Raw genomic sequence first — 14,373 nt, forward strand, 5'->3', positions numbered from 1 at the left:
GAAAACTAGCACTAACGAACTAACCTACCTACAACTACTAGATAAAAAAGAATATACATACCGACCATCTCAATCCTAGTTCACTATCCCATAGGCATCGGAATGACCGGCAGAGGAGAAGGGGAACAGAGGAAATCGGCGCGGATAGGAGTCGTCTCCTTTTCACCCTCTCTCACCTATAGCGTGGGGAAAGGTCGAGAACTAGTGAGAGGGATTTGATTGGTCAGGGAGTGCTACCTACCTGCTAGCCCCAGCGTCCAATAATTCGATTCGATTCGATTGGATCAGTGCAGTGGGCACTCCTCACTGAGGCCTTCTTTGGTTGGAGGCCTGGGTACTTTGCCTGGCAAAAAGTGCTGTCTAGAAGTAATCTGGAAATTGATGATTTTTGGCATAGTCAGACAAGTTTGAAGAAGGTCTGTTTCGTTGAAAGGCTGTGCCTAAGAACGTTAATGAGAGCATGTGCCATCTAATTTGGTGCTAATCACCTCTACTGATACCAGACTAATCAGCTTGTCTGCACCAGACGTCCAAAAATGAGTGCCGAAGGTAGGCAACTAATGCTAATCACCAACCAAGGTCAGACAACACGATCAACGCTTAGGACCATAACTAAACAAGATCAAGGCACATCACAGACGCCTCTCCAACCAAACAACATCTCCTCAGGGTTGCAACCAAAGGAGCCCTCACTGCATGAGAGAAGAGAACAGAAGAGTACTCTGAGATGGAGCAGCGGCAGAGAGTGACCAAAGGACAGGCAGCAGGCAATGTTGTGCCCCTATAACAGAGACGAGTGCCATCCAGTGATTGGCCGCCGCAGTCCCGTCATTCATTCTCTTCTCTTCTCTTCTCTTCATACGAGAGAGAGAGAGAGATGATTGATTGGTTTTGGCTTCCCAGCCGGACCGCAGAGAGAGAGAGAGAGATTTGCTGCTGAATTGAATGCGATCCATACGTGCATGCATCCATCCATCTGCTTGGCTATATATGTCTGCCTACAGCTGCTACACTGCCGATCGAGCTCTCCCGCACCTTCGCTCTGCATCCAAGCATGCATGCTTATCCTTTTTTTCACACCGGATCCATCGATTACCGGCTTAATTGCTCCTCTCTCTCTCTCTCTGCAATTTTTTCCAGGTTCTGTTACAGTTTTACTACTTTACGAAACAATATAATGTTCTGTTTACAGTAGTTAACATGCTTTGGGTTGTGCTGACAATTCGGAATTGTGCATGCTGCTTTGTTGAGCCCTGATGCATGGCTGATGCCACCAAAATGTCCGGCCGTCACCGCCTAGACATATGCATGCGTACATGATAGGTATGGGAAGGGAAACGGGCGGCTGGGCAGCTAGCGCACAAGGTTTCTGCTATGGTGACTCGGCAAACCATGCATCTAACTAGTACGTGGTCGATCGCCAACCCCAATCAATCGGCGGCGGTCCCATCACCCATGCATGCACTCAACTCTGCGGTCTCTAGCTATGATTGATCAGAGCGAGCGATACATTACTCCGGTCCCGACCCGATTGATCATCACCCTATTCCTCACACGTTGGTATCACGACCGTACGCCTGCTTTGTTTCCACTTGTCGTAAATCAATATCGAGACTCGCCCACTGGATTTCCGGGATTTGAGGCCATCGTCTTTTCGCTCCTCTCTCCTTTCTATTCGAATATACGAGATTAGCCTATTTTATTTATATAATTTTAAATAAATTTTAAAGATTCAACTCTGTGAGAGAGATATGGTTTTAGTCCTATAGATATGGATGGAGACCAACTTAAAAAGATTCATCTTCTCCATCTACTTAGCATGTGTAGACGAGATGACTAGAAGAATACACACGCGCACTTGCTTGCCAGATCGTGGTTGGGGCACAGGCGTACGTATATCTGCGTGAATGGTCCGTTGAAATCAGGTTCAGTTGCTTGTGTAGGTCCGACTTATCTTCACAGCACGATAGCAACACTTTCTTCTGTTTACTAGATGCGATCGATTTCCTACTTATCTTTTTTTATTTAAAAAAGTAGAATTAGCATGATGTACTTCTCTACTTATTTACTGGTTATGTAGTTAGTTTTCTGTTAGTGTATAAGCAAATTATCCATCTTTTTCTATTATTTTAAGCTTTTAGTTAATTGATCGTATATATTAGCTCAATAGTTTTCCTATTAGAAATTATGTCTTTTTTCAATGGGAAAAAAATGATATTTCTTCTCTATCAACGGTTTCATTAGTAGACATCCACTCTACACAAGTCTAAAAGAGACGAACAAAAAGAAAATCGATCATTTCACATCAAGTTCGTCTCTTATTTTTCACACATTTAAACATATACTAAAACTTTCACCCCTTTAAAGAGAAAAAAACACCACGTAACATCGTTTTCTCTAGACAGATGTGATCGAAATGTTGGTGCTCCAGGAAGGGAAGTAGGTAGGTCACTGAGCGAAAAGATAAGCTTGTTGGCAGCTTTATCCCGTTGGGAATGGAACCTCTCCTCTCGATTGGTTTCTGAATTCTGATAAGGTGCGCACGGGCTCTCATCTTTTCACCTCCTAGTGCCTTTTTTCTAGATTGGTTTCTGACAGAAGAAGCCGATCGATAGATGCAGAAAGGAACGGACTGCACTGCACCATGATTTTTCGTTGATTACATCCACAAGACACACACTGATCTGAGTGACGTCTATGTTAATCTAGACAAGATTAATTCGACAGTTAGTCAGGCTATTTTCCAGAGTAACAAGTCAGTTGGTGGATATGTAAGAAATATACGAAGATGTAACGACTCGATTTCACCTCTGAGCTAGCAGCTCACATAAGTGAGCGCAGTAGTAAGAAGAAACAAAGCCCCCTGCTTGTGTGAGCTTAGCTTCGATCTGAGCTTAGAGTGATTTGGTTGGTGCATCGCTTCGACTAGATTTCATTTCACATATGCGTGAAAAGGTTGCCTACTGACCGGTATTGTTTTTTTGGTGAAATGCGTTTACGCCTAACCGAAAGGACAGCAGGGGAGCTGCATCAACAATGGTTGGATTATCTTCGGATGCTGAGCTGCAAGTGCCCTTCGATGAGCAGTGAGCCGGGAGGGTCCATCTCATCTGAACATCCTACAACTTTTGTGAAGGCCAAGACAAGAAGAAATGGTTGTGGAAAGATGCAACACTCCACATGGAAAACGCTGCATGCCACATCACCCTCACCTCCCTTACTGTGCTGCTGCTGCAGCAGCAGTCCATATCACTCCAACCCTTCCACTCCGCTCGCCATATTTCAGCTGCACCACCCACTGTACTCTCGAAACAAGATGACATCTCATCTGTATAAAGTACACCACACTCCAGCAGCTTAAAGCTCACACTCTTCTTCACAGGCGCACTCACACAGCCTGAGGTTCATCAACACAAAGAAAAAGCAAGGCCAAAGCCAGCAGCTGAGCTAGCAAGGCCATGGCGATGGCACCGCAGGAGCACGACCAGCATCATGCCCACCGCCCGGAGCCCAACAACACCCAGGGCGCGAGCACCATCGCCACCAACAAGTGGGGGCCCTACTCGGGCGCCGGCGACTTCGCCAGCAACATGGCAGTCATCCTCACTGCCCTGCTCGCCGCGCTCGCGCTGGCCCTAGCGCTCAACGCCGCTGTGCGCTACCTGCTCCGCCGCGGCCGAGGCCGGCACGGCGGCGAGGGATCCAGGGAGAGGGACAACGCCAACGCGGACCCTGAGAAGCCGGCCGTGGCGGAGCCCGAGGCGCCCCCCGCCCTGGTGTACTCGGCGGCTGGGACGAAGCTGGCGGGTGCCGCGGCGGAGTGCGCGATATGCCTGGCCGAGTTCGTGGACGGGGACGCCGTGCGCGTCATGCCGGCCTGCGGGCACGGCTTCCACGCGCGCTGCATCGAGCGGTGGCTCGCCGGAGGACGCCGCTCGTCCTGCCCGACCTGCCGCGCGCCGGCTGCAGCGCCGGCCACCGCCGCAGGAGCTAGCCAGGCTGAGGCCGCCGCATCTTGAAGCCTTCCTCTGGCCACCGACTGCTTTTGCAGTTGCATGCGGAGTATGGTATCGTTTTTGTGTGTGTAAATATTCTTCAGGAGAGGAAATTAAACTGGATGGATGATTTGATGCCTTTTATTAGTTTGATCAGTGTTCACTGCTGTTTGTTCGTTGTTGCCTATCGATCCATGATAGGAGATGAGTTTGATCAGATCAGAGCTTAATTAGTTTGTAGTGTGAAGTTGCTGGTCCATAATCACAGAGTTTAAATTGAATAAACCCTTCATCATGTAGTAGTGCACCGGCTGAAACACTTAATTCTGAAGCCGTAACAGAAAGCAATCCTGTCGCTTCAAAAAAAAAAAAAAAGCAATCCTGGCCAGGAATTGAATCAATTATGCATGCATGCATCAAGCAAAGAAATTAACAACGAGTCAGGTGACCCATTCCATTCCATCTCAAGATTAGAATCGGTGATGCATGTCATCGTACGGGTTGTGGTGTCTCTTTCTCTTCTGTACGTACGTCTCTCTTCATCTCTATCAGTTAAGTTTGCTGTATATAATCATCTCATGAAGAAGAATCAATGGCGACGGTGTGCAACCAACGTACATAGGCATGCTTGCAGTTGGCTTAATAATTCTGACGCCTGTTGATCATGAACATGAATGGTTTTTATACTCTTGTACAGTATCTAAAACTTGGCAACACTATACAGTACTAGTAATTATTACTACCACCACTCAGTGATAATAGTACATGGTGTGTGCTGCTCTATGTTACAACAATAATACATGCACGATCGACCAATCAAGGCAATCATGTCCTTTTCGGTCCCCCGTGCTCGCATCAAGACATTCAGTAGTCGATCAGGGCAAGGCATTGCTCCAGATCAGATGGTCCCTCATAATTATTGCATACCTGCTAACGAGTTCCTTATGTGCTACTGAATATTAACAAAATTATCAATATGCTACTGAAAAATTATGGTACCTTCTATATCACCATTTAGTTTTTTCATTCTCTAAATATCATTGTCGTAGTCATAATGAAGGTGATGGCAGTGCCACATAAGGATGCAAAACTTAATTTTTTATCCTAGTGTGTCACTGTCGTCACCTACAATATGATATATCAGAAAAGAAGAAAATTAAGTGATGATATGAAAAGATCATGATTTTTCCGGTGACAAATTGAGAATTTTTTAATATTAGTGGAGTTATCTCTTTCCTTTTGTCAATATTTTTTTTGGCGTACCATACTTTGCTTAGATTAGGCTACAGCGAAATAGGCACTTAATGTCAGAATAGTACTGTCAAAAAAATTTCAAAGGAAAAAATAAAATAAAAGCCGAACAGACAATGCATCTGGTAGGCCCATCACGGATCATATTGGGCCCATCATATCGGGCCGCCGGGCCCACGCACGATAGCTTTGTTTCTCTTCCCCGCGCGCCATGAGCCGCCCGCTCTGCAACCACTACGCCGCCCTCCTCCTCCGCCGCCGCTGCCGGCCGGAGCGGGGCGCACATAGCTGCCGCAGTCCACTGCGTCATCCTCAGAGCGCTTCCCCACCCGCCGCCCACCTACCTCCTCAACCACCTCCTCACCGCATACGGCAAGTCCGGCCGCCTCGCGCGCGCGCGGCGCCTGTTCGACGCAATGCCCCAGCCGAATCTCTTCACCTACAACGCGCTCCTCTCCGCGCTCGCCCACTTCAAGCTCGTCAACGACATGGAGGCTCTTCGCGTCCATGCCCGACCGTGACATCGTCTCGTACAACACGCTTATCACCGGCTTCTTCGGTGGCGCTGGCTCTCCTGCGCAGGCCGCCGAGGCGTACTGCGCGTTGCTCCAGGAGAAGAACGTCAGGCCGAGCCGGATCACGATGTCGGCCATGGTCATGGTTGCATTGGCCTTGGGCGACCACGCCCTCGGTACGCAGGTGCATTGCCAGATTCTGCAGCAACGTATGCTTTTGTCGGGAGCCTGTTGGTCGATATATGCCAAGATGGGCCTCATTGGGGATGCCAAGCAGGTCTTCGATGGAATGGAGGGAAAGGATGTGGTGATGCATAATACGATGATCACAGGCCTGCTCCGGTGCTAGATGGTCGAGGAGGCAAAGGGGTTGTTTGAGGTGATGATGGACAGGGGTTCCATTACTTGGACCACCGTGGTTACAGGGTTGACGCAGAATGGTTTGGAGGCAGAGGCTCTGGATGTTTTCAGGAGGATGAGGGCACAGCGCGTTGGCATTGATCAGTACACTTTCGGAAGCATGCTTACAGCCTGTGGTGCCCTTGCTGCCTTGGAACAAGGGAAACAGATCCATGCCTACATAATCAGGACTTGGTACGATGACAATGTCTTTGTCAGGAGTGCACTTGTTGACATGTACTCAAAAGTGCAGAAGCATCATATCAGCAGAAAGTGTTTTCAAGAGGATGACGTGCAGAAACATCATCTCGTGGACTGCGATGATTGTTGGTTATGGACAGAATGGGTGCAGTGAGGAGGCTGTGCGGGTGTTCTCTGAGATGCAAAGAGATGGCACTAAACCTGATGATTTCGCCCTAGGAAGTGTGATAAGTTCTTGCGCTAACCTAGCAAGCCTGGAGGAGGGTGCCCAGTTCCACTGCCTAGCGCTTGTGTCAGGATTGGTGCCATATATCACAGTGTCCAATGCACTAGTTACCTTGTATGGGAAGTGCGGTAGCATTGAGGATGCACACAGATTGTTTGATGAGATGTCATTTCACGATCAGGTCTCCTGGACAGCCCTTGTCCCTGGGTATGCTCAATTTGGCAAGGCAAAAGAAACTGTAGATTTGTTCGAGAAGATGTTGGCTAAGGGTGTGAAGCCTGATGGAGTAACGTTTATTGGTGTTCTTGCTGCTTGTAGCCATGCCGGGTTTGTGGAGAAAGGTCGCAGCTACTTCCATTCCATGCAGAAGGACCATGGTATTGTGCCCATAGATGATCGCTACACCTGTATGATTGACTTGTATAGCAGATCAGGGAGGTTAAAAGAAGCTGAGGAGTTCATAAAGAAAATGCCGATACGCCCTGATGCAATTGGATGGGGGACATTGCTGAGCGCTTGTAGGTTGCGTGGTGACATGGATGTTGGCAAATGGGCTTCTGAGAGTCTCTTGGAAATCGATCCCCAGAACCCGGCGAGCTATGTGTTGCTGTGCAGCATGCATGCTGCTAAAGGTCAATGGAGTGAAGTTGCCCAGGTAAGGCGTGGAATGAGGGGCAGACAAGTGAAGAAGGAGCCAGGCTGTAGCTGGATCAAGTATAAGAATAAAGTTCACATCTTTTCAGCTGATGACCAGTCTCACCCCTTCTCCAGGAGAATTTATGAAAAGCTCAAGTGGCTCAACTCCAGAATGGTTCAAGAAGGATACAAGCCTGATTTCAGTTCAGTGCTGCATGATGTGGCAGATGCTGATAAGGTTCACATGCTCAGCCATCACAGCGAGAAGCTAGCAATTGCCTTCGGATTAATATTTATTCCACAGGAAATGCCGATTTGTATTGTAAAGAATTTACGGGTTTGTGTAGATTGTCACAATGCTACCAAGTTCATATCTAAGATAACTGGCCGTGATATTCTTGTGATGGATGCTGTCAGATTTCACAAGTTTAGCAATGGTGTGTGCTCTTGTGGAGACTTCTGGTGATGGCAATCTTTCTACTTCTGACCAATATCCTTCATTCAAGCATGAAGTTTGACTGGGAAGTGTTGGTGAAAGAAAGGAAACAGATGGTTGAGTGAAGCCGAACATGGATTGCATACCATGGCCATCAGCTGGCTTTATGTTTTTCCTGAAAATACATCAGCTGGCTTTATGGAATTTGCTTGATGGTAAACTCGAAAGCTGAAATTAATAACCAACCATGTTCCCTGCCTATCTAGGGTTCAAAAGAGCTGTTTTAATGTTACCATGATTGTGTACTTTTGGATGGTTATTGATTTGATCCCTTGTTAAACTAGCTTCCTAATGGTTGATAGTTATGCCTTTGACAGCCAAAGTGCGAAAAGGTTCCTGTTGCTGGTTGCAGAACATCGTCGTAGGAGCATATCAGAGGTACTGATTACAATTGACGGGGAGCTACAGTCCGACCTGAACGATTATGTTGATCAACTCAAGGCACAGTTACCAAATATACTAACGAGAAGAGAGAGGTTTACACAAAAGCAATTGCTAATTACATTATGAGACTATTACACCAAGTGTTGAGCCAGCTGATATCTCGGAATGGAGGGGGACCACACCTCCAGAGTAGAATGTCATCTCGGGTATGCCTGAGAGTGTATCCGGTTGTATGGTCTTCATGTCTGAATTTTTTTTGCATTTTTACTTTTCCAAATCTGCAAAAGAGCACATGCCATAACAGTGAGAACCGTGGTGGGCTTCAGAGTTGGGTGCAGGCCGGCAAATGCGTGAATCAATTGCTTTGAATATTGGAGATCAGTAGCAACTGAGTCTGGAATTGGCGCAAAGGACTGATGCAGCTTTGTGACAGTGTACAAAAGAGATGGCCTTGATCTTCTTCTTCAGTGCAGAAAGGACAGGGAGCTTAATCAGTTAAGTTTCTTTTGCGCAGCCACTGATGATTAAGCAGTCGATTTTATTGCAACAGCCAGATAAAGTGTTTTACCTTTGGGGGTGCAAAGGAGTCCATTTTTTTTTATGGTCATCAGGGGGGGGGGGGGATATCCCCACCTGAGATGGATTTTCTTTTCATTGATCATTCAGGGGCACATGGCCTTGATTTTTGGACACAACAGCCGTGGGGGGGGGGGGGGGGTTGAGTGAGATGTATTATTGCATAGTAAAGATGTGGCAAATTATCGATGCATGCCAACCTGGAGGTAAGTAGCAAGGACTGTGTTGGTACCCCTGAAGCTGCAGACATCAGGTTCAGAAATGTTTAGCTGAAGACCAGCGAGGCAGAGCTAGAGATCATTTAATTCTCTTGTGGCAGCCTTTGTGAGGCGAGGAGCTACTTGCAGGTGAAGGGACCCTTCTCTAAAAGTGTTGAAAAACGACGAATGGGTGTTTAGGACATCAGGACACGACAGTGAATAAGGCAGGGAATTATTGTGAGAATAGGGGTACTGGTTACAATTCAGGTTGTTCTTTTAGCCTTTTGTATTTTTACTGATAGTAAGCCATGCACGCATGAGTTTGGTATACGGATGGCACAAAAAATATAGAATTCTCTATTTGTGAAATGTAAAAAATTGCTAGTTACTTCGATATTGTGTGATTTCAATTGAAAAATGCAAGAACTATCCACTTGTTATCTGGTCTTTCTTAACCATAAGACCTTGCTTAGCAAGAATTTCTGTTTCTGTAGGAGGTTGAGCAAACCTATATTACGATCAGCCCTGATGGATTTTTTCTGACATGTGAATGCCCCATGGCAGGTATAATATTCCTTTATTCACTCACAATCCTTCTGGTTCAAATTTGGAAGGACCACGGGCCATCAGTCTATCATTCCACTAATGCTTTGTATATATCAGATAACAACCCAAAGTCTGTCTTTGAAATTGTTAGAGCAAAGGAAACAAGTTCTATGTTTGAAGATTTCCATCGGTACTACATGTTTCGTGGATTCGAAACTCACGCTCGAATATGTATTGTGTAACTTTGAATGTAATATTTACTAACGTGCTAGTATACATAGTATACGAAAGACGGAAAAATGTAGTAATCGGAAACATGTAAGCTTTATTTATTCATGTCAAAATTCTAAAGTACAGTTTCTTTCATTATACATGTTACTCTACAATGCACACGCTATTTGACTATCTTTATGATCTTACGATTGCTTCGTCTTGGTCCTGGGGCTTTGTGAAGCGACTCCGATTAATTACGTCTGACTTCGGGCTACCTCCGATTAAGCTGCATTGGTGGTCGTCATATTGAGGTCATCTTCGAGTCTGTAAGGCTGTAGTCACACGCAACAAAGACCAAACAAAATAATAACATTAGCAATAAAAGGCAGTAAAGAATAAGATAACAGTCTATCATGAGCTTTTAGGATTGTTTATTCATCTTGGGTCATTATCGGTCACGTATAGCCTCAGAATTGTGTATGTATGTGTGAAGAGGTGAGTTAGGAGCGCGATACGACACGTAGCTTCTACCGGAAGCAGCAGCAAGGCCACAACCAGGAGCCCTAGACCGTGCTTGACTCACTAACTCCCTCTTCAGGCCTCGGATTAGTCCTCATCGTCTGTCTTCGAAGGCAACATGCAACGGGCTACATAGGCAAAAGCCACAAATGCAAGGGTGATCATTAGGGGCCACCAAGGTTCCTGCCGTAGTGGCACATATATTTTCTGCGATCAGCATGATCGGACAGCCACACAGGCATTGAGCCACACAGGCGGGTGATCACAATGGGCCACATAGGCTCCCGCCACAAGGGCACTTTGTTTATGAAATAAGCGCCATCGGACAACCACATAGGCAGTGTAATCACTAATGAGCCACAAATACCATGGAAGATATAAATCATCTCCCACGTATAGTTCTGGACAGACAAGCTTTTAGCAGCAAGTGACATGTAATAGGGCATTCATCATTTAGGGCCAACAGAGGAAGTTCATCGGAAGAAGCCCAGCTTAACAATAGTAACAGATGTTGTCCAAAAGAGGGCCTTCACCAAATATAAGACTAGCAATGGCCACAAGCTTATCGTTAGCATAAACAGTCGGTAGTCAACTATAGCCAAAGATCATCAGAGTGACAGAACCACCACAACCTGTGGTCACCACCAGCTGAACTAACAATGGGTACATTGAGCACTTGTCTCATGGCATCAACACACAGAGAGAGTGATCATCCCAATATAAAACATACACACACATATACTGGCCATGACCAGGATAGCGACCACGTGATAGCTAGGATGTGCAGCTTCAATGGCGCGTCCACGACAGAGGCTACAATGGCAGACCAAAGCACGGAGGCTTCAATGGTGACAGCTAGAGCACGAACATCGATGGCGTGAGACCGAAGCATGGCTTTCACGACCTGCTAGTTTGCAACAGCGAGAGAAGAAAGACCAATGCAGCAGTAGTCGGGCTTTAGGATCAGGCACAACAGCACCCAGAACACCACATAGACATAGCATGCGACAGCTAGGCCACCAATTAGGCACAACGACGAGCATAGGCGGCACGATGGCATGCATAGACAGAGAGACAACACGGCGTCTAGGCTGGCAGGGCACAACGATAAGCACGTGCGGAAGCTTCACGGCATGATAGCAACACTGTCAGAGGCTCCCCAACTTCGCTTTACTACCCAAGGGCAAACAAGGGGTCAGACAGCATGGTGCAACAATCAGTCGACGACGGGCTGTAGCACCGCGGCGCGATGGCCAGGGACAAGCACAAGCTCCTCACGTGCGATGGCTGGACATCATACAGAGCCGAAAGGGAGAGAGCACGTGGCACGGACGGAGCACCGAGTACAATAGAACGACTAGGCTAAGCTTGACGGCGTGATGTCATACCTCACTGATGGTGAAGTCAGGGGGTTGCGGCCCTGTACGTAGGGCCTCGACGCAAGCAGGCCTCCAATCGGTCCTCCTGGTGCGTGAGCGGTGGCTTGGTGATGCAACAGAGCCTTGGCCTCCTCTTTCTTGGACGCAGCGATCTCGGCGGCACTTGACCAGTAGGGCTCCGGCCCAGTGGTGAAGTGGCGCGGCCTGCAGAATTCGGCGAGCGGCATGGACAACGCGGCCACGGGTGACAGCCCATTGTGGACGGCACGATCATAGGCGTCAGCATGGCCATGGGGCATCAGGGCAGCGCCCTTCATCTGCGACCAGCAAGGCAACGAGAACATGGCCCGGTCGGAGATCAACGCGACACAAAGCGGTGACGGGAGCGATGGCTAGCAGCAGGTCACGTGGCGGGTGGGCTCCGGCCACCAGATCATGGTGGAGGCCAGCACAACTTGGTGAGTGGCATGGACAGCGCGACACTGGGGCGGCAAGGCCTCCGACCCTCATCCTCCTCACGCCCCCCCCCCCCCTCTTAGATCCAATCGAGCCCCTTATGTAGACACCACCTAGGAATTCCAACACGAGAAGATCACGCCAATTCAGTTGGGATTGAGGGGGGGGGTTCAAATCGGATTTGGATTAGAGATAGAGGGAAGGGAGAGAGATAAATGCGGGAGGTGCTCAGCTCTGGCGGGTGGAGAAAGAAGAAGCAAGGGGCGGCGCCCAAGGGTTGGCTCGGGCTGGAGAAGATAAGAGGATGAGGCAAACAGGCTGGTTTGGGCTAGTCCATGAAGAGAGGAGGCCGGGAGAATTGGGTTGGCTCAACTGGAGATGGAGCTGTGCACTGGCCCGACTCGGCCTGGGTTGTCCTGGGTTGCCACGGTCCGAAGGGAGAGAGAAAAGGAAGGCCACCTAGCTGCAGCTGTTTTTTTTTCTTCTTTTTTTACATATTCATATGAATGTATATGTGTAGGAATATTGTGTGAATATACGACAAAATACCATTGTCGGTGAATCAGGAACCAGGGGTCCCCGAATCCCGAGGCTAGGCCAGCAATCCGCCACGTGGCGCCCTCCCGCGGGGTCATCTCCGCAACGTAAAAAGGACTAAGTTCCGGGAGAGGGCGCTCGGGGCTACAAACAGTGGTCCCAGAGTACCCGGGTTCCCCGATGATCTGCGAAGACTAAGTGACCGGGAAGAGAGTGCTCGGGAGGTGAACAGTGACCCCCGAGCACCCAAGTCCCCCGACGACCAGGAGAACCGAGTACCGGGAGGGGTGTGCCCGGGGCTGCGAGCAATGGCCCCCCGGGCACCCGAGTACCCCGAGGACCCAAGGAAGGTAGTTCCGGGAGAGAGTGCTCGGGGCTGCGAGCAGCGGCCCCCGAGCACTCGGTTCCTCGAGGACCTGAACAGTCAAATCCGGGAGAGAGTGCTCGGGGAGGTGAACAGTGACCCCCGAGCACTCGGTTCCCCAACGGCCCAAGGAGTTTCCCGTCGGTGGCCCCCACAGGGATCCAGCGATGAGGTGTCAACCAGTGAAAGACCTGATGCCGCATTTAAGAGCGTGCGTGGCCTGTCACCTCCAACTACTCCTGCCACGCTCGGTGTCTGTCATACTCTGGCAGAAGGGCGTGGGGACATTTAATGCACGGGTCCCATCCCGTACCATCCGGCGCGCCTCGGGATAACATCACGAGGCCCGAGGCGTTCCGTCTGCCGCACTGCTGTGGCAGGCGAACAAGATCGGGCGGGCACGCCGGGCCGCTCTGCGGCTGCCCGATGGGCCCTCTCCACGGCGCCCGTTGCCAGCGCTGTCGGAGGATGAACTCCTGTCGCAGGGATCCCGAGAGACCCCTTTTTAAAGATTCGACCGGGGGAATGATCCTGAACGAGCTTGTCTGGGAAATAGATGGGAGCGGAAATAAATGCAGTGGCTGGTGGTGGGAGATGATCGTCCTAGTGCAAGAAAGATGGGTGCACCGGGGTTTAGACAGGTTCGGGCCGCACGGAGGCGTAACACCCTACTCCTGTGTGAGTGCTATACCTTTCCTTGAAGGGAATTCTTCAAGGATGTTTCTGGTTACAGGGGTGAGCTGTCTACAGAGAGCTTGAGACTCTCGTGTTCTAGCTTGGATCGAGCTTGTTTGTGATGTTCTTCGTCTTTTGATATGAGCTTAGGGGTCTTTTTTGAGGGCTTCCGGATCTGAGGCGGAATTCTTCAAGGATGAGTCGTGAGTCGTGTGTTGTGTGTCGTGAGCTGTGAGCTGTGAGCGTTGGCTGTGAGCTGTCAGCGTTGGCTGTGAGCTGTGAGCGTTGGCTGTGTGTTCTCCATCCTTTCCTTTTATAGGCGCGCCGACCTCGACTTATCCTGAATGGGAAAGAGGGGGCGCACGTGCCAAGGTGCCACGGAGAAAGGCGTCATCATTCCGTCTTGGCGAAGTGACAAGGGTGGTGGAAAATTGCGGCGTGGATCCGACCACCCGCCACTGTGGAGGTCCTTCGGCGCCATTAAGAGGGCCCACCGGGCAGCCGCAGAGGTGCCCGGTGCGCCCACCCTGTCTTGTCCTTCTGCCGGGGCAGGGTGGCAGGCGGAGCGCTTCGATTCTGGCAACGTTATCCCGAGGCACCCGGGTGAAACGGGACGGGACCCGTGCATTTAATGGACCCACGCCCCCCTGCCAGAGCATGACAGGGTCTGACACTAGGGCGTGGGCAGCTGAGAATGTCAGGATGTCAGGATGTCAGGCCGCGCGTGCCTATTAAATGCGGCATTCGTGTCTTTGACTGGCTGGCACCCCGGCGAGGGGACCCTTTGGGTCGTCGAACAATCTTG

General features: G+C 49.3%; 1 protein-coding gene and 1 pseudogene across 1 annotated transcript; both read left to right on the forward strand.

Annotated features, from left to right (window-relative positions):
- The first annotated feature begins 2,120 nt into the window (after positions 1-2,120).
- LOC133922866 (RING-H2 finger protein ATL79-like) lies at positions 2,121-4,290 on the forward strand. The gene has a single exon (XM_062368388.1). It carries the CDS (start codon positions 3,459-3,461, stop codon positions 4,017-4,019), a length of 561 nt encoding a protein of 186 aa, XP_062224372.1. The 5' UTR covers positions 2,121-3,458; the 3' UTR covers positions 4,020-4,290.
- A 966-nt stretch (positions 4,291-5,256) lies between these two features.
- LOC133922865 (putative pentatricopeptide repeat-containing protein At1g68930) lies at positions 5,257-7,999 on the forward strand (annotated as a pseudogene).
- Positions 8,000-14,373: the final 6,374 nt, after the last annotated feature.

Source organism: Phragmites australis, chromosome 6 (genome assembly GCF_958298935.1).
Source record: "Phragmites australis chromosome 6, lpPhrAust1.1, whole genome shotgun sequence".
NCBI lineage: Eukaryota > Viridiplantae > Streptophyta > Magnoliopsida > Poales > Poaceae > Phragmites > Phragmites australis.